Here is a 24,334-nt window from a genome sequence, read left to right as displayed (position 1 = left end):
TTGCTCAGGAAGATGGCCAGTCGGGGGCCCCAAACTCTAGTCCCAAGGACAATCGGCTCGCCTAGACCACGAGCTTTGTGCCGGCTTGGGCAGTCTTGCTACAACCTTGCTCTTCTCCGAGAGCCCCCAGCGGCTGGAGTGGAGCCAGGAGACCTCGCAGCCAGCTCCGACAGGAGGAAGCCTGGGCGGGGGGGGGGGGGGGAGGGCGAAGGCCTGCGGGCAGGGCACGCAAAACATCCAGAACTTGGAGTCCCCCTGCCACCTGGACTCTGACTAACCTAATAGGATCACTTAGCAGGCTCAGGAACGAGGGCAGCGGGGCCCAGAGACTTCGTTTACAAGGTCTGGGACACAGAATTCAGAGCGCAAGCACTCCGGTCTCAGTAGCCTGAGCAGGAGGACGCCTGTAGTCCCCAGTGACCTCATCATCACCACACCGACCGGCCTTTGCCCAGCCCTTGTCCGCCCTCCTCCCCGCCCCCGCCCTCTCCTGTACGCTTTTCTTTCTGGTGCTTCTCCCGCCACCTCGCTGACCACTCCGCGGTCCTTGCGGGACCTTCAACCTGATCTCTCCACTAACAGTGCTTGGGTTCTCTTCTCTTCCCCCCTCTTCTATTTGTCCCTTGCCTTCACTCGTCATGTCTATGCTCTACAACCCCGCCCTAGGCTCTCTCCTGAGCTGCAGTCCTGAATCACCAAATGCCTCTTGTCTGTCTCCAGCTGGATATCTTGTTGCTCTTTCTTTCTTTTTAATTTTTTTTAAATTTTGTTTTGTTTTGTTTTTTGCGGGGCAATGAGGGTTAAGTGACTTGCCCAGGGTCACACAGCTAGTAAGTAAGTGTCAAGTGTCTGGGGCTGGATTTGAACTCAGGTTCTCCTGAATCCAGGGCCGGTGCTTTATCCACTGCCACCTAGCCGCCCCCTTGTTGCACTTCCAGATTTGACATGTCCAGACTTTCTTCCTTCTGTCCCTATTACTTTCCAAGGCCACAACCTCCTTGTTTGCCCCGTTGATCCTCCACTCACAAACCCCACACTACCAAGAGTGACTGAATGTGGTCCTTTTGAACTCCAGGATGTCTCCTGTTCATCCCCGCCCCCACCCCATCCCAACCCTGCTCACCTGCAGTCGCCCCACTATCCTTCCTCATCTCTCCTTGCCTGGATTACTTCAATCGGCTCCTACTTTGTCCCCCTGCCTCAAGTCTCTCCCCACCCCAGTCCAGCCTCCATTCAGTTGCCAAGTTTTTTTTTTTTTTTTAAGTGAGGCAATTGGGGTTAAGTGACTTGCCCAGGGTCACACAGCTAGTAAGTGTCAAGTGTCTGAGGCCGGATTTGAACTCAGGTACTCCTGACTCCAGGGTCGGTGCTCTATCCACTGTGCCACCTAGCTGCCCCCCAAGTTGATCTTAAAGTCATCCATACTCCCTACACACACACACACACACACACACACACACACACACACACACACACACACACACACACACACACTAGACTCCAGTGGCTTCCTATCACCTCCAGGAGCAAATGCAAACGTACATTGGTATTGAAAGCTTGTCATAAGCTTTGAGCCTGTCCTAGCCTCCCTGTCTTCTTCAACAGTCTGCAGACCCTGTCACCCCGCACTGTGTATTTGGAAGCTCTCCCTTCTCACCGCTGACTCTTGGCTCCCAGATCTCTCCCCTTCCCCTCTGAGAGATCTCCCCACCTTCGATGTACAGGACAAGTATTACTTGGTCATTTGCATGCTGCCTTCCTTAGCCAATGGTGAGCTTCCTGAGGGTGTGAACCGGCACAGAAACAATAACTAACTAACCACACTTTGTACAGCCCAGACCACCTGCCAGACACACATTCTCTCATTTGATCCTCGAAACAGCCCTGGGAGGCAGGTACTATTATTAGCCCCATTTTACAGCTAAGGAAACTGAGGCAGGTGCCAATTAGAGCCCATCCAATGAAGTTCGAGGCCTTTGCTTGTGGTTTCTCCCCAAGTTAGAGGAGAAGGTCCTGGAGGCCAGGACTCTCTTTTACCTTTCTATCAATGCTCAGTGACTCTTTCATTAGGTTGGGGGCAAACTGCTTGTAACCCCAAAGGTCAGAGAGGTGCTGTCTGAGCTTGGCAGGCTGCATTCTTTGGTGGTGCAGCCCAGTGGTTGGTGCTCTACCAGCCACAGTGCCGCCTGCAGACTCAGGCCATGCACGTTGGTTGGATTCTGTTACTGAGCATATGCATTTCCCCAGAGAGATTTTTCTGTCTTCATTATTTTTCATTTACCCACCCCACCCCACCCCCAGCTGCAAGGTTACCCTAAATGACAATCTTAATCCATTGAGATTGTTAAATAATTAAGATTTTAAAAGCTCCTCACATGCTGGCCCTGATTAATATAGACCACACACACACACCTCCCAATCTAGGGCATATCTGAGTCCCAGGAGCCCTCGATTCCTCTGGGCATTACTGCTGCTGCCGCTGTGACAACTTGACCACGTGGTCTCCCTGTGGTCCAAGAGAGGGCCTGTTGTGAGGTTGGGTACCTCCACTCCATGGTGGGAAGCTTCCTGGGTGGATACTTGTGCTCCAAGATGCTCAGTGTCTGCTGGAAACAATCCTCAGGATGATTCCTCAACTCTTTACCGAAGATTGGGTATTTTTCAAAACAGTCCAACCTGAGCCGACTGAGATGACGATGTTGTGGCCTTGTTGGGTGCCCTGATGATGATCAGCTGTCAGGGAAGGGAGGACGGGGTGCCATCTGCTAATGCCAGCCACGTATTTCGCACAGGAAGGAGACCCCCAGTGCCGGCTCTGCTGCCACTTCCATCACACCAGTGAGGCCTCCTGCTCGGCGCATGGCACGGACAGAGCCCCTCAATGGTGTGGGCTGAGACCAGCAACGATTGTCACATACCGGGCCTCTGCCCTTGGCTACTCAGGCCAGCTTGGTTCAGTGAGACTGTGGAAAAGTGAAGGGTCACTGTACTTGAAGCATCAGGACAATTCCAGGGGCCTTCTGCTGCGTCTGAGAATGTAGCAAGGTTGTCCTCACTCCACAGGGCTTCCCACACCAACTGGGCCATGGAGAACAGCATTTCTGGCTGGGCACAAAGGCCAAGAGATGGAGCCTTAAAAGGGCATCTTGTAGGGGCAGCTAGGTGGCGCAGTGGATGGAGCGCTGGCCCTGGATTCAGGAGGACCTGAGTTCAAAATCCAGCGTCAGACACTTAACACTTACTAGCTGTGTGACCCTGGGCAAGTCACTTAACCCCAATTGCCTCACTAAAAAAAAAAAAAAAAGGCATCTTGTAGAAAGGTGGCCAGAGCCCAGGCTGGACACTGGGGAGGGTGAAAGCTTTGATGGGGGCCAGGAATCCATCTGGGGGACAAAGGCAGGCAAGCAAGAAGCCCCTTTTTCTTTCTCCTCCTCCTTTTTTCCTCCCCTCCTCTTCCTCCTCCCCTTCTCTTTCTTTTTCTCCTCCTCTTCCTCCTCCTCTCTTTCTTCTCCTGGTCCTCTTCCCCCACAGACAGCTCAGGTCTCTTGCAGAGAGCTGACCTTGGGGGATTTTCCTCCTTAAAATGCTTCCGATCTCTCAGAGTCCTTGGGCAGGCCCGAAGGGTGGAGTCTTGACAGCCAGAGCACGGCATAGTGTCAGGAATTCAAACCCTGTCCCAGACACAGCAACCCACTGCAGACCTGCCTAGAGGCTGGACTGGGCTCCGAGGGGCTTGTTTTGAAAGCAGATGGAGAAATAAAGGCTTCCTTTCCTTTCTGTGGGGTGAGGGAAACAGCGATGGAGACTTGTGGCTTTCTTCATGGACAGCAAAAGAAAAAGGCTCACTTGGAAAAGGTAATGGCCAAGAGCCAGGGAGCAACTACTGAGCAATTGTCCTTCCAGATTGTCATTTGGCATTTCTGTCAACCAGCACATGTGAACGGGAGGAAATCTAAGAGGACAGGATGGAGAGGAGGAGAAAGAATGAGAGAGAGAGAGAGAGAGAGAGAGAGAGAGAGAGAGAGAGAGAGAGAAAGGGAAAGAGGGAGAGAGAGAGAGAGAGAGAGAGAGAGAGAGAGAGAGAGAGAGAGAGAGAGAGAGAAAGAGAGGGAGAGAGAGAGGGAGAGGGAGAGAGAGAGAGAGAGAGAGAGAGAGAGAGAGAGAGAGAAAGAGAGAGAGAAAGAGAGGGAGAGAGAGAGGGAGAGGGAGAGAGAGAGAGAAAGAGAGGGAGAGAGAGAGGGAGAGAGAGAGGGAGAGAGAGAGTGATATAGAGAGAGAGAGAGAGAGAGAGAGAGAGAGAGAGAGAGAGAGAGAGAGAGAGAAAGGAGGAGGAGGAAAGAGACAGAGGGACAAGAAAGACGAACAGAAAAGGAGTAGGAGAGAGATGAGAGGAGGAACAGGGAGAGATACACAGAGAGAAAGGAGATGGGGGTCAGGAGAGACGTGGAGAGAGAGGGACAAGACAGACAGACGGGATAAAAGTGAGACAGATGGGGGAGAGAGATACAGGCAGAGAAAGAGGAGAAATACATCAAGGGGCAAGAGAGGCCAAAGGTTCAGGCTCCCTCAAAGTTAGATGTTTCTATAGCACAAAAAGGAGATGTCCCTTTTAGAAAAAGGAGTCCCAGAATTAGGGCCTCGGAGGCCTCTGCCTCTGCTTGAAGAGCCCCAGGGTCAGAGAACTCACCACCTGCTGAGGCTGCCCATTTCTCTTCCCTTGCTGCTACCTTTTTGTTAGGAAATGGGAGCCTCACCGAGCCTCTGGGGCCAAGGAGAGCAAGTGGAACCCCTCTGTGACCGGTCGGCTGCCCCCTTCTCCACCCAACAGTCTCTTTTTCTTTCTTTTCTTTCTTTTCTTTTTCTTTTTTTTTTTTGTGTGTGAGGCAATTGGGGTTAAGTGACTTGCCCAGGGTCACACAGCTAGTAAGTTTCAAGTGTCTGAGGCCGGATTTGAAGTCAGGTCCTCCTGACTCCAGGGCCAGTGCTCTATCCACTGTGCCACCAAGCTGCCCCTTAACAGTCTCTTTTTCTCTGAGCTAAACAAGGTCCTCTGATGCCAGGGACTCCAGGCCCATCTCCATCCTAGTAGTGCTCCCCTGGATGCCCTCCCTAAAATACCCCCACACACACTTAAGACTAGAGCAAGACCCCCTGGAAGCTCTGCTTCTCTCCATGCAGACTGGTCCCACTAGACGTCTTAACTGCTCATCCATAAATCACCATTGAGGCCCCCAGCTGCCCAGGAGAGAAACCTGGGAGGCAGCGGATCCTTGGTCCTCAGCATCTGCACTCTGGTGACCACTTCTGGGCAGCCCGGCCTAAGACCTGGAGTCTGACATGGAGACGGCTGGAGGAGCTGAAGGCTCAGCATCTGGGAGCGGGCTTAGTGGACTCTGCTTGAGGGGCTACACAGGGGCCCCAGGCCTGGCACAGACATGACTGAGAAGAGGCGCAGGGAGTGGGGGGGCTGGCTGCCCCCCTCCCAGCCTCTCACGAGGGTGCAGGCACAGATACTACGGGGAGAGGGCCCCCTCAGGGAAGTTTCTGCCAGAGGCGCTTCCCTAAGCACAGGCTGAAACCCACATAAAAGGTTGTCTTCTCTCCAGATTTCTGTTTCCCGTTGGTGCTTCGCTTATTTGCATGAGAGAAGCCTCCTTAATCCAGGAGGCGCCAAGAGAAAGAAGTTAATTATCTCTATCAAAGAATGTATCCTATTAAACAGGCTTTGACTCGTGTGGACCCTGTAAAGCTGGGGGCCGGGCTGGGGGCCCGCTCTGCCCAGGGGTCTGCCATCGGGTGCCTTGAGCCCAAGCCTGAGCTGCCTCCAGGCCTAGGCCTGCCCCTGGCTTCGCTGGCGGCCATCGGCCCAGCAGGCTGTTCCCCGAGGCATCTCCAGCACGGGCCGAATCCCAAGCCTGCCCCAGGCCCTCTCCTCCGTAGTCTAGACCCGACTGGTGCTCAGAGGGTGCCAGGAGTGACTCCAGAAGTTCTCTCAGGTATTACAGATGTTCATACCCACCAACCTCCATTTCCCTGTGTGGGGATGGGAGTGGGGGGAGTGAATCCTCCATTCCATTTCTTTAGACACCAGGGTGGTCTGTAACTCCTAGCCAATCAAAATCTTGGTGTGGGTCTTGTTTCAAAATGATACTCAGGGTCCCGAAAAACCCCGAGCCTTTCCCTCAAGTTCATCTAGCCTGCTCTCCTCTCCCCGGTCCAGTTTAGGATTGGCAGTGCCGACGAGGGCACTGAGGGAGCCCAGATAGGGGTTGTTTTCTCCTGACACTGGACATTGATGACTGGAAGAGAGAGTGATAATGATGAATTTGGGGAACCCTGCTGGAGTCAAGACAACACCCCTGACATCATCAGTCCTCTTCAAAACAAAGGATGAACAACAGGGGCCGTCCATCCAGCTGCATCTCCTAGCACTTTTCATCCACTTGGCTTTCCCTGTGTGGGTAGTTAGGCCACTCTTCTGAATCCTCGTGCATGTCACGGGGAAGGCTCTTGATGTTCTGGCTCTGGAGGACCTAGCCATCCATGGGCGATCCCCCCTTGGCCTGGACTCTGTGCCAGCATTTCTTGGAGTCTTGATTCCACTACACAAGCGAGACTGTTCAGGGTGGGAAAGGACGTCTCATATTCTGTGTCCTTTTCAGTCACTTGTGTGACTTCAGAGAGGTCTCCTCTCCCCTTCCCATCCTTCATTGTGGATGTCCTCAAAGCTCAGGCAGAGATTGGGTAGAAACAGGAAGAGAGACATCTGGGTAAGCAATTAGGGGCATTCTTTCAGGAGCTTTGGGGGAATGATAAAGCCTAAGATTTTTGACACGGATCCCCTGCCCTCCTTCAGACTCTTCCAGAATTGTGAAGGAAGCATGGAAAGAAATGTAGTACTAGAAATAATGAAGGTTCAGGTGGGAGGCCGAACAGCCGCCTGGGCTCCCCTGGAATCTGCTCGGAGAAAGAGAGGGAGGCCCCTGGACCCCCTCCCAGGCATGTATCCCAAGAGTCAAAGCTGGGAACGACCAGGGTTTATCAAGGGCTGCTGGAGACCTGAGGAAGGTGTTTTAGGATGAACAAAAGGTGCTCCACATCACAGTCCCAGAGGGATGGGGGGCCCTTCTGCTCCTGGAATGGGGGAGGCCTGAGCCTGCCCCTGCCATCTCTCCTCACTGTCCACCCCAAGCACAGACATCAAAGGGCTTTTCCTCAGTCCCAGGTCTGACCACCTTATCCCTGTGCCCAAGAAACCCCAGGCCTTCCTCAAATGTCACACAAATAGACAGATCACACCATCTGCCCTATCATGTTTGGCATTAAAAGCCCTGGGCCTGCCTGTCCAGCCTCACAAAATGGGGTCTTCCCCAGGGACCCTGCTCCAGACTGGCTGGCGGACTGTTTCCCACAGGTATCCCCCCGCCCCGCCCTGTCCCCATGCCACTATCCTCCCTCATCTAACTCAGCCTCTCAAAGTCCTGAGCTCCTGAGGCCCCCTACCCCAGCTGGTGATGAGGCCGGCCTCTCCAGCATGTTACCTTGTGTCCCTGCTGTATACAGCGAGGTAGCACCACAGTGCCCAGAGCACAGGAAGACCTGAGCTCCAATCTAGCCTCAGACAGTTACTGCCCATGTGACCTTGGACAAATCCCTGAACCTCTGTCTGCCTCAGTTTCCTCAACTGTAAAAGAGGGATGATCATAGCACCCACCTCCCAGGGCTGTGGTTGAGGAACAAATGAGGTGGCATTTTTAAAGGGCCGATCATAGGGCCTGGCACACAGTGGGTGCTTCATAAATGCTTGTTTCCTTCCTCCTTGCCCTCCCTGATGGAATGTATGGAAACTCTCTCAGGGCTTATATAGCACCCAGCACACATATTCACAGCAGCCTTTGCAGGGGGGTAGCAGAAAAGAAGTGGAGCCCAGTGCCCGGATAATGGCTGGACCAGCTGTGCCAGCTCAAGTCCTGGATTATCATTGAACTCTAAGACCCCGTGAGAACAGCGAGTGAGAGACCTTTGGGAAGCCCAGCTGACCTAGCGCAGAATCAAGACAACGCAGACAGTGAGTCCAGTGAGCCCAGATCTAGAAGGAGAGAAGGGGGCGTCGGCCCATCCCTCAGACCACAGACAAGCTCTCCGGGAGCCTCGCAGCGCCCTCGGAATCACTTTCACCGGGAAAGCTCCATTTAGGTCCCGAGGCCAAAGGGAAAGGGAATTTCAGGGTCATTGCCCCTCTCCGATGGGTACCCTACTCTGGGTTCAGTCTCGTCTTCTATAGGGCTTCCCAGACTGATCGCTAGGAAGGCCCTGGTCTGGGTCAGTGAGTGGGTGAGTGCCGGGGCCAGGCCAGGCACCCCAAAGCAGGAAGGCATAGCGGCTGTATCCCAGTAGCCAGAGGAAGGGGCTCGGCCAGAGAAGGAAAAGAAGGAAGCAGCAGAGCCCCGCGAGTCTGGTGGTAAGGCCGGGGCGACATTCTTGCGGTCGATTTCCAAGTCAGTCAGAGGCTTCTCCCTGGGTGAGCTTAGGTGATCAGAGCCAAGAGGGGAAGCCGGAATGTGGCCATGGGGACAGGTGGTGTGTCGGCTGGGAGGGCTGGGAGCCGGGTTGGGAGAGGAGCTAAGAGGTCACAGGGGTTGAAGTGGCCGCGGGCTGGGGATCAGGACAAACGGGGAGCCTTGGCTCTGCAGCCAGGGTCGCAGGCAGCGAAGCCTCACAGTGTCTGATGGTCAACTTGGGGGGATGGGTGAAGGGCAGGGGCCAGTGAAATTTGTCCCGTAATGGGAAATGCCATGCCGATGTGCATCGCCCAGCCCCTCGGATGAGCCCTTCCTTGGGAACTCAGGTCCCTCAGGAATTTACCGCATGGGTCACTGAAGACCCTAGACTGGGGAAACAGAGTAGGCAGCTACACTTGCCCCTGGAGTCTGCTGCAGACTCAGCTTGTGAGAGGAGCCCCCAAAGGGAGCGATCCCTGGGCCTGGTGTAGTCAGGGAGGCTCCCTGGAGGAGGGAGGGTATTGGAATAGTCCAAGGGTCAGCTCTTCTGACCTGAGGGGCCAATGACACCTTGCAGACAAGGAAGGGGGGGCGGGGCTCTCGCAGGGCCCTGCTCATCCAGAAACAAAGCAGCCAGAAATTCTCAGGAGAAAAGGAAGATTCCCTCTAAGTCAGTCACTGACACAATTTTTACAAATCACAGACCAAGTGGAGTAGGGGGAGAGCGCCAGGACGGAGCAAGGCGCCACAACCATCCCAGAAAGCCACACAGGTAGAACAGAGACCCCTCGAGGAATGAGAGGAAGAGCAGGAGACAGCCCAAAAATTCCTGGGTGGAATTAAGGGATAAAAACGGCGGGGGGGGGGGGGGGGGGAATTAGGGGGAGTCCTCACGTGGGCTCTAGGGCCCTTCCAGCTCTCACTCCGATGAGCTCAGGAACCTGGGAATGGAACCAGGGAAGGGGTCCCGGATCAGGGTGGGGAAGAGGCTGACACAGTAGACATCCTACAGACACCAAGGAGAGCAGGCTCCGCGAGTCAAGGGCCCAGAACACAAACCAAGATCAAATAAATGGGAAGCAATTCAGGGGAGAAAGGCCCCGAACAAACATGAGGAGAAAACCTCTGGATTTCTGGGTTCTGGGATGGACTGAGGAAGAAAGGGATCCTTTAGGCCACCAGAGGGAAGAAACCCCTTACTTCTGAAGGCACATCCATCAGTGTCTCAGTCGCTTTCTCTAACAAGCAAAATGGCCTGAAATGGAACATACACTTGTGGAAAATTAAAGACCATGCATCTCAGTTGCAGAGCTACTCCCCCAAACCTAAGAACACCTTTGGAAGATGCCAAAAGACGGCCACTAAAAGTCAGGGGCAGCCCTAAAATACACAAAGGTCACAGCTGTGCAGCAGCAAAGCTGCTGGGATGGTACCAACTGATGAGCCTCGATGCCAGGGTCTCCACTGCCCACACTTCCTCTCCCCATGGGGACTGCTCCATTGTCTTCTTTCATTTCCTCAGATGCGCCACCTCCCAGAGGGGAATGAGATGGCCTGATGTTCGCTCCCCTGCTTCCCTCCTCCTCCCCAAATCTGGGCGCAGCCACCTGTCTTCATGTCCATTTATCTGTTTATTAATCAACAAGCACTCATTAAACCCCGATGAGGCTCTCTCACTAGGTTCTGGGGATACAATAATTAAAGTGCTCCCTACCTGCATGGGCATTACATTCTAATTGTCTATTTGGGAAACAATGTGCATGTATATACAAATCTACATACTGGGAGAGGGCACAGGCAACTGAGGACATCACAGTTAACCTCCTACAGAAACTGGTGCTGGGATGAGCTGATGCAGGAAGGTAGCAGAGGTGAGGAGGAAGAGCACCTGGCATATGGCACTGACAGGGCAAAGGTGTGTAGATGATGAGAAGGACAATTTGTCCAGACTGTAGAGAGCAGGAAAGGGAGCAAGGTGTGATAGGACTGGGTCAGATGATCCCTAACAGGGGCAAAATTATGACAGGAATGGGGATGATGAGGACTGGGGGGGGGGCTGGTGACCGCTCTCTCCTAGGAGATGGAGAAAGAGATAACGTCTGGGCATTGGCTGATACATACTCTGGATGAAGGGGGAAACAGATTTCAAAGGTTCAGGGAAGGCTACTGCGGCACAAGGCTCTGGTAGATGAACATCACGAGGAAGATGAAGATGAGAAAGGCTGGTTCTCCTCGTCTCTCCTAGGCTGAATGTACAGGGGCTATTCACAAAACCAGAGGCTTGCCATGGGAGCTTTGACCTGCTCCGTTTCCATGCTGGGAAGCCTTGTCCTTCTTTAGGTTCCTTAGGGCTTACCATAATAATGTCCAATTTAGTACAATATCTGATTGGTGATTGAGTTGCTGCAGCTCAGAACTTCTGAGCAAAAGAGATCCACAAGTGGTAGCTAGGTGGTGCAGTGGATAAAGCACCAGCCCTGGATTCAGGAGGACCTGAGTTCAAATCCAGCCTCAGACACGTACTAGCTGTGTGACCCTGGGCAAGTCACTTAACCCTCATTGCCCCCCCACACACACACACACAAAGAGATCCACAAGACTCAGCCTCCCTTGTAGTCAGGATTATAGGCATGTCTGTCATCATACCCAGCAATGGATTAAGATTTTACAGGTGAGATCATTTCAGTAAGGGTTGGAGACTCTCAAAAATGAAATTCTGATGCAAAGTGATAGTATTGCAATGAATAAGGAACATGAACTGTTTGAAGGAACCAATGTGGATATACAGGGAGCTCTCCACCAAACTCACCCATCAGAAGGAAACAAGGACAGGGAACAGAGGATAAGTATAAAAGAGTGGTCCAGTACCAGAAGAGCTAATTCTCAGGAGTTGAGACTGGTGAGGGGAGAAAGGGACTTAGGGTTAGTTTGGGGTTAGGTTGTTTTGGGGGGATTAAAGAAAAGCTGGAACCTTCACTTGGGAAGGATAGGACAATAACTCACAACAGAGAGAACATAAAACTGCGCAATTCTGACTTTGCTTCTGAAAAATATGTATGCAGAACACTCTTTAATGTTTGTTCAGCATTGCTGACATCTTCTCAATCACCTTCCTAAGTCCGGAAATCAACAAAAGAATCCATCAGCCCCTGATCTGTAGCTTTGAAGATCTCCAAATGGGCTCTCCTGGGCTGATTTGAGCTGGCTCCAGCACAATCCTGGATGGCTGTGATGCAGAGGCTGCTGCTGGATGTCAGGAAGAACTCCCCCAAGGGAAGGCGCCGCCTCAGAAGGGGAATGTTCCCCTTTCTTGGAGGTCTTTTGGTTGAGGTTGAACAACCACTCCTTGAGACCGCTGTGTTCAGGATTCTCTCCAGGGCAGGCTGGGCTGCTTGACCTCTTACTGCACAGCCCTGTGAGGGAAGGCTCTCACTATTCCCGTTTTGTAGTTAAGAAAATGCAAGGGAATTCAGAGAGCTTAAGGGACCTGCCCAGGGTCTCAAGCTAGCCAGTGCCGGAAGCGATATTTGGACTCCAGTGTTCCTGACTCCTACTCTGGAAATGTGTAGCACAACACCTCCCTCACAATACCGCGGCACTTCTCGTCCCTAAAAGGTGAATGCAAAGCCCTTTTTTAATGGTTGGCACCATTTGGTTTGGGCTTAGTGGTTCCCATGACACTCACAGTTGGTAGTAGGATGGCTTGATGCCCCCTCCTCCCCTTCCTTCTGCCTTGCTTTAAGACCCTCTTAAATGGGTACTCTCTCCAAGGTGCTGAGCCTTGTAGGGACAGGCACAGAAGAAGCCTGTGGTTCCTTTGGAATCAACCAGAGGACAGGAGTTCAAGGTCCAGCTCTGCCACCCCCAGGCAGGGTACATCCTTTTTTCTGGACTCAGTTTTCTCCTCTATAAAATAGGCATTGAAGCAGATGTTTCCTAAGTCTTGGTCCAGTTGCACGATTCTATCACTGGGCAGGAGTATGTTAAGAAGGGAGATGCTGGCACCGGTTTGTGGTGGGTTCCACTGTGGTAAACCACAGGGTGGGGCACAGGCTTCCAGAAACGGTAACCAACCTTGAAGAGGCCCTGAGGTTGATGAGAATGAAGGAGGCCTGGGGAGCTTCTGGAATGATGGGATCAGCAAGCCAAGACTTCTCAGTCTGAGGCAGCAACAAGGAACAAGACTGGAACTGGTGAAGCCAGTGGAGGGGGGGGGTGTCAACATGCATTTATTAAGCACCTACTGTTTGGTGCAGGAGAAGTTGTGACCCTTCTATTGAGGTGTGAAAATTCTCCTTAGGGAGACAAGACTGAAATACACAGAAAACAAAGTTCTTCTGACAAAACTGTTTGTTTGGAGGGAGACACATGAACACACACTCTTGTGTCCCCAAATAGGGCAACAGCTCTTTGAAGGAGGGGCAGGCCCAGGTCTTCCTGTTCCTAATGGAATCCTCAACATCCGGCACCAACAAGGGCTGATTCACACCCAAGGGATGCTGAGGCACCACTGGGAGTGAGGGAGCAGCATTGAGATGGGGTGGGGGTCAGAAGGAGCCTCAGTGACCCTCAGAGCCAGGAGTTCCCAACCTCATCCAAATGTACCAGGGATGAAAGAGGCTTCTCAAGGGGTGCTGGAAATATTTGGTAAATAGCTATGGCATCCTATTGAAATGATATCTATTTTATTTTTATACACACGTGCATAGTCAGCTCTAGCTACATTTTCTTTCATACCGAGCAGGGCAAATAGGCAGGCTTAGTGAAACTCAGTGGGGACTGGGCACTGAAAGGGGTTGGAAAGCCTTGGCCTAGCCTGACCCACAACTGAACATCCCAACAAATGGTTACTGCCCTCAGTGCAAGGGTCTCCAGTAAAGAGTTGTTGGGAGCATCCAGGGGATATTTGCAAAGCTTAGCATACAGCAGGTGCTTAATAAATGCTTGTTCCCTTCCTCTTCTCTTCCCAGTCTCCTGGCATCCTCTCCCACTTCAGGACCCCTCTCATCGATTCTCTCTAGACTTGCAACACACAATCTCTCCTCACCTGCCTAGCTGCCTGGTCATCTGTGCTGGATCTCCATTCAGGTCATTACCCCCTAAAGGCAGGTGTCCCCAAGGGCTCAGGGCTGGACCCTCTTCTCCTCTCCCTTTGTCCTGTTTCACTTGGTCATCTCATGAGAAACCATGGATTCAGTGACCATGTCTCTGCTGATGCTTCTCCAGCCCTAACCCCTCTGCTGTTGGACATTTTGAACTGGATGTGCCATAGATATCTTTTTTTCCCCAGGGCAATGAGGGTTAAGTGACTTGCCCAAGGTCACACAGCTAGTGTCATGTGTCTGAGGCTGCATTTGAACTCAGGTCCTCCTGAATTCAAAGCCAGTACTTTATCCACTGCGCCACCCAGCTGCCCCTGCCATAGACATCTTAAACTCAAAATGGCCAGAACATGGCTCACTATCTTTCCTCCCAAACTCTCCCCCTTCTGAACTTCCCTATTACTGTTTTATATATATAATTATTTTGTGTGGGGGACAATGAAGGTTAAGTGACTTGCCCAGGGTCACACAGCTAGTAAGTGTCAAATGTCTGAGGCCGAATTTGAACTCAGGTCCTCCTGAGTCCAGGGCCAGTGCTTTATTTACTGTACCACCTAGCTGCCCTCTATAAATTTATATATATATATATATAAATTGAATTCTTATAAATATAAATTCTTATATATAAATTTATATATATATATATATATATATAAAATTTGTTGACTTCCCTAATACTGTTGAAGATGCCACCATAACCCATACTCCAGGCTTGACACCCAGGAATCATTTTGGATTCCTCACTCTTTCTCACCCCAACCCCCATCCCATATCCAATAAGGTGCCAGGGTCTGTTGGCTTCCCCTTTATGTCTCCTGAGCACACCCTCCCTCTCCTCTGACCCACCGCACCCCCCGAGCCCTGGTGCCAGCCTTCATCACCTCACGCCTGTTGGGGGACCTGCCTGCCCCAGGCCTCTCCCTACACCAGCCCACCCTCCACTCAACCACTAAGTTGATGATTGACCGTGCCCTCCCTCCCACTGCAATAAGCCCCTGTGGCTCCCTATCACCACCAGGACCAAATACAAGATGTTCTGTTTGGTATCCAAAGCCCGCCATAACCCACCCCCTCCCCCTTTCCCATCCTCTCATGTCTCACCCCGCCCCCCAGCCTCTCGGAGCCTCCCGCTTTCTGGCTGACTATGTACAAGACTCTCCATCTCTCTGCTCCAGGCATGTTCTTGGCCATCCCCCATGCCTGGAATCGTCTCCCTCTCCATCTCCCTGCCTTCTGCCTTCCTTCAAGTCCCACCTTCTCTAGGAAGCCTTTCCGAGCCCTGCTTAATGTGTCTTCCCTCTGTTGATTACCCTCCCCCTCCATTCCCCCTGCCTAGAGCTTGTTTGTACAGTGGTTTCCACGTTGACTTTCTTATGAGCCTCCAGAGGAGGGTCTGCCTTCTGACTCTATCTCCTGGGCTTGGCTCAGTGCCTGACACTTAGTAGGGGTTTAATAGAGATTTGTGGACTGAATGACACCCCATGAAGGGAATGCTTGGCATTAAGAGTCAAGAAATGTGTTTTTCCCTGGGAAAAGCAGCTGCTTCTGCTGCTCTCATGGACACACAGTGGTCCATGGTGGGCTTCCCAGGTGGTCAGGCGGTGTTTGCAGATGGGTGGGGCCAAGAGAACTCAATGGACCAGCCTTCCCTGGGCAGCCTGTCAGAGTTTCAATCCGGGAATTCTTACCTTGGTGCTCCACAGCTTGACTGTCCAGTCAAATGATGAGGTGACAAAGAGGTGTGAAAAGTCAATGGGACCCACGGCCATATGGCAGTTGATTCCCGTCACTGGTCCTTGGTGTCCTTCAAAGACTTCCCCAATGCCAGCCTTGCTGCATGAAGACCACAGGATGAAAATTCAGTGGATGTCTTTAAAACCCAGATTTTGTTTTCATTCAAGATACCTCCTCAAAGCTGACCCTTGCCCTGGGGGTCAAAACACCTGCCTCCTCCTCTTAGTGCTGGGCAAAATCTAGGGATGAGGTCTACACAGAGAATGGCAGAGGGAGGAAGTGGTGGCTATTGTTTAGTGAAGGGGCCTGGTACATGGAGGGAAGAAGAAAGAAAGGAAGGGAGGGGAAAGGAAGGGAAGGGGAAGGAAGGAAGGGAAGGAAAGGAGGAAGAAAGGGATGGAGGGAGGAAGAAGGGGAGGGAGGAAGGGAGGAGGGAGGAAGGAAAACAGTCACTTTTTCCTCTTAAAGAGCATGAGTTCATTGGGAAGCTGGCCAGGCACTAATTAAATGCCACCTATTGACAGCTCCAGGCACTCTGGCACTGATTCCAACCATCTCCTCTCATGCCACAGCCTCCCTGCAATCACAAGTAATTAGAAGGAGCCTCAGAGTGATGCCAAAAACAAGGCATTTAGAAACTCCTTGTGCAGATCATCCTAAGTATGGCAGACATGACTGGCACTGGAACATTCACTCCCTACGTCACTATTCAGAGGAGGGAACTCTATAAGGTGGGCACAGAGGCCACACCCGGAGAATGCCAAGACCTGGGAACAGCAGCTCAGTGCAGCATCACTGTATTTAGTTTAATGAACATGAGGAATTGATCTCACAGGTGACCCCTGGAGAAACCATCCTTAAAGGATTTATAGGAAACAGGATCAGGAGCCCATTTCATTTATGGAGGAGGATTTGCACCTTCCCCACAGTAGGTGAAAAGCAGTTGTGCCAAGGCCTCCAAAAGTGACTCACTTAAGGACAAGATGAGATCCCTGCAACTCCAGCCCAATATTAATCATGGCTGAATATTCACACTGAGAAGGCTTCTGGAGGAGGGGGAAGGAGCACAGGCAGTGGGGGGCTGGGAGTTAAACCCAAGGCTGATTAGACACCCCCCACCCCCGGCAGTCCCCCCCTTTTGCCTCCTTTTTTTCTGGCTTCCAGTGCAGACTTAGCAAGAGTGGTGTTACTTAGGGGGACCTCCATTCTGGAAAGCCCAGGTTAGCTTGGGGACTCCAGAGGAGCCCATTTGGAGCTCTATTCGGCAGAATCCCAGGGACTTCTTCCTTTAGGAAACTCGGTGGTCTTACCAAACTGGGGTGAGAAGGACCTTGAAGCCAATCCCCTCCACTGAGCATTCGATGAGTTTCTCCTGTGGGCTAGGCACAGTACTGCATTGCGGGGAGCAGCCCCTGGCCTCAAGGTATTTCCACTCTATTTTCCTTCTAACTTAATCAACGACCAAAGGTAAGAATGCTGCTTGTGTGTGGGAGTCCCCAACCCAAAGTCTCACTCATGGAGGTTTATTTCTTGTCTTATGAAAGCTGTGGCTTGTCCCTGCTTCTCCCCTGAGAATGTGACGTGGCCGTGTCTACCTCCCCCCCAACACATACACAGAGAAGAGGTGTCCACTGTGCTGGGCTCCTCCAGCCTTCCCCACTCACCTTTTCCAGACATCTTCCCAGATTCCTTAGGTGTCTGGAGGCTTGGAACTAGCCCGGTCAAATCCAGCCCAGGCACATCATATACTGGCATGTGTATGCCAATCTAAGGAGGAGCTGGCAAGCCAAGTGGCTCCTAGCCCAGCCTCAATGCAGCGCCTTTTCCCTTTTCTGAAATGCTTCAAAAAGACCAAGTCCCAGAGCTACACAAGGTTATTGGAAACAAGCAACAAAGAGAAAGTCACCTTCCGTGACGGCAGGCTGTGTAGACTGTGCCCTCCTCACTGCCAACCACGAAGTTGTTGACATCTCCTGTTGGGAAGGCCATCCCAGTGACAGCCACAGGTTTCGATTTGTTATACACCAGCTCCATGCTCTCCTGCCAAAAGAGACAACTTCACACCTCCACCTCTCCACCGTGCCAAAGGGTCATTTGGCACAAAGATTCATGGCTTTCCACCCAGAGCAGCCCCCAGGTCTCACCTTTAGGAGGCCCTGAAATTCTCCTTAAGACCATTGGCTCTGGTGCCGGTGTTACCCCACCCCTGTCCTCCACGGCCTCAAAGAGTTTCTGGGAAAATCATTTCATGAAAGCAGCAACAAAAGCCTGGCTATGAGGGAGCCAATGTACTGGCTCCCCACCTCCCACCCCCACCCCCCACCAGGGAGGCCAGGCATCCTAGGCCTTCCAAGAAACCCGGGAGGGGAGTGATGCTGGGAGGGCAGGAGGGGCTCAGGTCAGCCCTTGTCCCTGAGCCTATGGAAGCCTCAGACTCATCCTGGGACTGTCTTCTCAGCCACACCCCCTTTTCCTGGTAAGGGAATCTGACTTGTCACAGACACAACGCCCTCCTTTTGCAGAGGGAGAAACTGAGGCTCAGAGAAGGGAAGCCACCCAGCTGGTGTAGACCATGACCACAGCAACATGTTGAAAGTGTGCTCACCAATTCTGCCACAAGGGGTGCTGTCCCCCAGCATGCAATTCTCTTCAGCCTCTGTGTGTGTGTATGTGTGGTGTGAATGTGTCCTGTATGTGTATGTGAGGTGTGTGCATGTGTGGTGTGTGTGACTGTGAGTGTGCATGTGTGTGTGTGTGAGTGTGTGTGGTGTGAGTGTGTGACTGTGCGTGTGTGACTTGCGTGTGTGTGTGTGTGTGTGTGTGAGTGTGTGTGGTGTGAGTGATGGGGTGGGGTGAGGCTTGGCTCGCCTTCCTTCCCCTCCTGCCCACCCCTGCTCGTGAGCCTCAGGGCCAGGGCACTCACCTGCGGTGTGGAAAGCATGTCCAGACTCCAGGAGCACAGCTTGCCGTCGGTGGAGACAGTGATGAGGTTGTGAGCATTCTGGGTGCCCACCACGTTGACGCAGTAGACAGGGTGCTGTGGGCATAGAGACAGCAGGTGACAGCCTGAGGAGGATGCTCCTTATCTGCCTCCACCAGGGGCATGGGAGGGTCGATGGTTCAGCTGCCTGGCCCCTCCCTATAAGAGACCTTGGCATTGTGTTAGCACCTGACTCTTTGAACCAGGCATCCGGCAGAGCAGGGCATAACCAGGACAGGTGATGTGGGCTTTGCACCAAGGCACAGAAATCTAAAGGAGCACCATCCTCACTAACGGCCCTTCAGCAGAATCAGGAAAGACCCCAGCAAGAGCTAAGCTGAGCACCTCGTTAAAGTGATGAGTTAAAATGGGGAGCTCCCAACTGGCCCACAGCTGCTCTCCACATGCTGCTTCTAGGGCCCCAGAATCAGAGGCTGGGAAGGCACTTCGGGAGACATCCAGTCCAACCCATACCCTAAGGAACCCCCACTAACTAGCCCTGACAGGTGGAGACCCCCCAGAAGGGGGAAGGTTCCCAGGGGCCAGTTCGGGGGTTCCTGAGCCTCCAGTTATCTCTGTCTGGTCCTAAATGGTCGATATTTGTGATTCACAAACGTTTGAGACTGCTAGAAGCTGGCTCCTCAACAGGCCAATGCAGGACGTGTGGGCATCTCAGGAAGAACCTCTCAGATTTATCACCTGGAAGATCCCCAGCAGCCTCTCACCTAAACCGGCCAGAAGGAAAGATTCCTGCTAAAACACTCTTGAAAAGTGGTCCTGTCTGAGGAAGACTAGGACAGAGGACAGGGGATCAGCTCTGGCATCAGAGACCGGGTTGACCTCCTAACTGGCATTTACTGCCTGTGTGAGCTGGGCAAACCACGTCATCTCCCTGGCCTCAGGTCCCTCTTCTGTACCATGGGGAGAATTGGGCTCCTTTCCACCTCTCCTTGCTAGCCTGCATTGATGGGGACCTCACCACCTCTCAAGACAGCTCTAATTGTGAAGAAGCATTTCCTGCCCACTTCACAACTTGTGCCCATTGCTGCAGGTTCTGCCCTTTCAAGTCCCTCTTCCACATGACAAGCTTCAGATACGTGAGGACAGCTCTCTCAGGGCCACGGAGCCAAGAATGCCTGCTTCTCCCCCCACCCCGAGGGGTCCTCTAGATCGGCCCAGACCCCTATGTAGCCCCGTGTACCTCAGGCCAGCACGCCCAGGAGAGCCAGGGCACGGTTGTGTCTAAGTCATTTGGAATGAAATGGGCGAGAGCCATTTTTCAAGATTCCCTGGGCCCGGGATCAGAGGCCCCGTCAAGTATCATTATTTTTGACTTGGGATTTGTCATTCCTCATTGCCCATCATCCCGGTGTGGGTAAACTCCCCTATTCCCTGATTGGATGCAATCAGCCCCCCTGAATGCAGCTGCATTCCCAGGCCAGCCCAGGAAGAGTCTGAACCCCTCAGATGAGACAGATCGGGCAGCCCCAGCTAGGAAATTGGAAACAATGGTCCGGTTGTATTCCAGGGCCTAATTTGGGCATTACGGAGGAAGAGCATCATTTCTCTTGAATGTCAAGAGAATGGGGATCGAGAGAGACATGCCCCCCACCCCCACCCTAATTGCGACACACACCTGTCATTCTCTCCAGTAAGTGCTCGAGCACTTGTCCGATTAGCAACAGTCTGAGACTTCAACTAAATTACGGGAAATGGTTTGGAAATGTTGACTTCTGACCCTGGGGATTATGTTGTCACTGCAGTCTATGGGTCGAACCTCCCCCCTCACATTCCAGCAGAAGGGAGCCCAGGCTTCTCTGGGGCCCAACTGTGCCAGGGTGGGGCAGGGGCCCCTTCTGAACCTTTGGGGGGCTGTCTGCTTCCCAAGGGTCTCCAGGAGCACCCAAATCTCTGGATGACACTCCCCCCGTACCCACTGCTCCCAGGTTCCTTGGGCCCGGGGGCCCACATTTCTCCTATGCCCTAATGTCCACGGGATCACACTGACCTACCTCCAGGTCTGCCCTAGCCTGTGTAGATGCGACTATTTCTCCTGTCCTGCTCATTTCTGCCCACCAGGTCCCTCTGACATGTTGCTTCCTAGACCCACCGTGTGCGCAGCTGCAGACAAGGGTGTCCGCTGCACTGGTGTCCCCCGGTGACTACGGTTGTCCCAGAGGACGATCTGACCCGAGTAGGTGCCGCCCAGCACCAGGTTGGGATGGAAGCGAGCCAAGCAGACGGACATCACGGAGGACTGTGGAGAACAGAGCAGAGAGAGGCTGGGACAGGGATAAGAACATCACTAACTAAACTGACCACACTGGTCATCATGATTCTTACTAGAACGGCTGACATTTACAGGGTGTCTTAAGGTCTGCAAAATGCTCTACAACGATGAGTTCATTTGGTCCTCAGGACAACCCCAGACCTCTGCAGGCCCCGCCCTATTTGTAAGGAGCTCTGCAAACCTTAAAACCTGCTCTGTGCTAGCCGTCATGATGATGCTTGCTCCCATTTTCCGGATGAGGAAACTGAAGGAGAGACCTCAGGGTCACACAGCTAGATCCCCAACTCAGGTCTTCCTGACTCCCAGGTCCACCTGCCCAGAGAAATGCTGGGGGCACCGTGCCAAGTCCCAGGGCAGCTGGGAGCCTGCACCTGTTCTTTCAGAGGAGAGGGGGCTTCTCACAGAACCTGAGCCTTCCTGAAGCTCCCACACAGCCTGGCAGAGTTGGCAAGGACCACCACAGCCCTCTCCTCTCTAGCCTTTCCTGAGTACCTACTATGTGCATGAAAGGGACCGTCTTGGGAGCTGGCGCCCCAGAAACCAGGAGCCTCCATCCACTGGGACACAGAGTCAGAGAACCTCCTTTGGGTGCCCTTGTGCCACCACAGCAGACCTCTCACGAGGAGGAAGCTGGTCCTCTCAACCTTCTGTCCCTTCTCGGTGAAATAAGGGGACCAAGCCCTTGCCTTGGGGTAAGGAGGGCAGTGGCACGTTCTCAGCCCTTCCTGAAGCCCTCCAAGGAAGGAAGCCCCGCACTGGGACCAGCCGGGAAGCTGCTCCCCACATTCAGCCTGCTTGGCTCCTCTCTGCTCCCGAGCCTGCTCTTGCTTCTTCCCTTTGGGGTCCAGAGGGACTTATCTGCCCCCTCCCCTCAGACATCTGAGGCCAGCTTGCCCCTTCTCCAGTTCTTTCAACTGATTCCTCTTCTCCAGCTTATCCAACTTTGGGGAAACTGAGTTTGCCTGCGTGGTACCTCCGCTCTGGCCACATGCCTCCACACCCAATTCTGCCAGCTCCGAGTCAGCCACCACATGGGCTACCCACCCGCCCCATCTATTTCAGGAAGAGTCAGCTGGGTTCTTTTACCCCCAGTCATTGAGGAGGTTCAGCTCATGGAGCCAGGAGGGGCGGAGTCTCCTTATTCTCTGCACACTCTGCAAGCAATCCAAGCCAGTCCCCAAATGCCTTCAAGTGGCTGGTAAAGCTGGTTCTAATTTCTCAGAGTTACTCCAGGCCAGCTGAGGGAAGGCACGTCCCGGGACCGCAGAGGCCCTGGGCTTGGAAGCCAGCCTCAGTGCCCACATCTTCCCCTGGTGTTGGGGCCCTGACTGCTGGGGATGGCAGGCGCTCTGTGGGGCTGGTTAGGGCCAGGCAGGGAGCCATGGGGTCCCAGCCCTGGGGCCAGCTCCCCTGGGGAGAGATTGGCCCCCTGAACAAAGCCAGCATCTCGTCAGCCAAAGGCAGCTTGTGACGGTGACAGGCAGGGGTTTGTGCTCACAGGCACGTCTAATTTCTAGTCAGCACAGAAACATTTCATCTAGGGATTCGGCAGGAGGCCGTTGTCAGCAACTCGCTCCCAGCAATAGGTGACGACACCACCGAGGGAACTCAGCCGCGCTGGGCACCTCCCTCTCACCTTCTGAGGGAGGAGATGCACAAAACCAATGTTTTCCTGTCAATCCATGTCTCTCCTGACCTTCTCTCCCATCCCAGAACACAAATTGGCTAGTAGCTTCTCTGTATATTTTAGGAGAATTACCGTTTGAGTTTGCCCAGAACATTCCAGAACAAGGATGCGCTGTGCAAAAGAGCCCCTGGGAGGCGCAGCTGTGCCTGAGCCCATGGAACAATGCGATGGTGTCCCGTGAGCCTCCGGGAGAAGAGGAGAAAGAGTCCCTGAGCGAGCTGTGTCCCCAGAGCCTCCGGCACAGACCAGGCCCTGGAGCCCAAGGAGCAGATGTCACGTGCTTAGAGTCAGACCGCCCACAGCTCTGCCCTGGGGAGCTGGCAAACGTCTTCAAGGCCGGGGCACTCACAGAGGACCAATCGAGCAGCAAGTCCGTCTCATAGAAAAGCAGGAGACAGAGTAGGAAGATGCCCACTTTGTGCCAGCACTGTGTTAGGTGCCCGAGACACAAGGTAAATGAAACATCCCTGTCCTCAGGAAGCACTGACATCACTACATACAGAGCAAACACGGAATGTGTGGTTTGGGAGGGAGGGCATAGGGGAGGGGTGGGGGGAGGTCATTCTTGGTCTGGGTCTGAAGGGAACAGGGGAACTTCATGAGGTAAAGCTGAGGAGGGTGCACTACAGGCATGGGGGATGGCCCATGAAAGGCAGGGAGGGCTATGTTGTATGTGAGGGACCCAGAGAAAGCCAGTCTGACAAGTAGAGTCGTGTCTAATGAGGCCAGACAGTAGCCATAAAGCCAGGCCAAGAGATTTCTAGATCATCTTAGAAGCAATAGGGAGCCTCCAAAGTTTATTAAGTAAGGTTAGGTCTCGTTAGGATGCGAGCTCCTCACACACACCAGTTTGGCTAACATGACAGAAAAGGAAAAGATAAATATTGGAGCAAATGTGGGAAAACATTGTTGGTGGAGTTTTAAACTGATTCAACCAATCTAGAGAACAATTTGGAACTTTGTCCAAAGGGCCAGTAACACCACTACCACGTCTGCACCCCAAAAAGAGAAAAAAAAGAGAAAAGGATCCACATGGACAAAAATATTTATAGTCACTCTTTTTGTGGTAGCAAAGAATTGGATATTGAGGGGATGCCCATCCACTGGGGAATGGCTGAACAAGTTGTGGTATATGAATGTAATGAAATACTATTGTACTATAAGAAATGACCAGCAGGGGCAGCTAGGTGGCGCAGTGGATAAAGCACTAGCCTTGGATTCAGGAGGACCTGAGTTCAAATCCAGCCTCACACACTTGACTCTTACTAGCTGTGTGACCCTGGGCAAGTCACTTAACCCTCATTGTCCCACAAAATCAATAAATAAAAATTTTAAAGAAATGACCAGCAGAACGATTTCACCAAAACCTGGAAAGACCTATATGACCTGATACAAAGTTAAGTGAGCAGAACCAGGAAACATCCACAGTAACGGCAACAGTATAATGATCAACTGTGAATGACTTGGCTATCCCCAGCAATCCCAAGGTCTAAAACAATTAATTCCAAAGGTCTTAGGGTGGAAAATGCGACCCATCTCCAGAGGAAGAGTCATGGTGTCTGAATGCAGATCCAATCGTACTGTTTTTAAAAAATATTTTCTTTTCCTCAATCACATATAAAACCAATTTTTAACATTTTAAAAAGAGTTTGGAGTTCCAAACTCTTTCCCTTCTTTTTCCTTTCCCCACTTCCCTGAGATGGTAAGCAATCTGATACAGGTTATACATGTGCAATCATGTAAAACATTTCCATATTGGTCATTTTGTTCAAAAAGATTTGGGGGAAAAAAGGAAAGAAAGTGAAAAATATTAGAAGCACACTATTTTTACTTTATTTTTCTTGGGTTTTTTTTTGGTCTGTGTTTTCTTTCACAACATGACTAATATGGAAATACGTTTTGCTTGACTGCGCATGTATAATCTATATCTAATTACTTGCTATTTCAAGGAGGGGGAGGGAAGGGAAGAAAAGAATTTGGGACTCGAAAAATTTTTAAAACTGTTAAAATTGTTTTTACATGTAATTAGGAAAAGTATAA

The 24,334-nt window shown here is 52.3% G+C and overlaps 1 protein-coding gene across 6 annotated transcripts in view; it reads right to left on the bottom strand.

The window, feature by feature from the left end:
- Positions 1-24,334, bottom strand: part of DYNC1I1 (dynein cytoplasmic 1 intermediate chain 1) — a 161,887-nt gene that overhangs the window by 18,245 nt on the left and 119,308 nt on the right. For all 6 annotated transcript variants that reach the window (XM_043966798.1, XM_043966803.1, XM_043966801.1 and 3 more), the window contains 4 exons: positions 20,428-20,574; positions 18,261-18,374; positions 17,244-17,377; positions 15,292-15,436 (listed from right to left, as the gene is read on the bottom strand). In XM_043966798.1, coding sequence (XP_043822733.1) covers positions 15,292-15,436; positions 17,244-17,377; positions 18,261-18,374; positions 20,428-20,574 — 540 coding nt within the window. The remainder of the gene's footprint in view (positions 1-15,291; positions 15,437-17,243; positions 17,378-18,260; positions 18,375-20,427; positions 20,575-24,334) is intronic.

Source organism: Dromiciops gliroides, chromosome 5 (genome assembly GCF_019393635.1).
Source record: "Dromiciops gliroides isolate mDroGli1 chromosome 5, mDroGli1.pri, whole genome shotgun sequence".
NCBI classification, from domain to species: domain Eukaryota; kingdom Metazoa; phylum Chordata; class Mammalia; order Microbiotheria; family Microbiotheriidae; genus Dromiciops; species Dromiciops gliroides.
The sequence above is the reverse complement of the archived record's forward strand: the minus strand, read 5'-3'. Positions and strand labels throughout refer to the sequence as shown.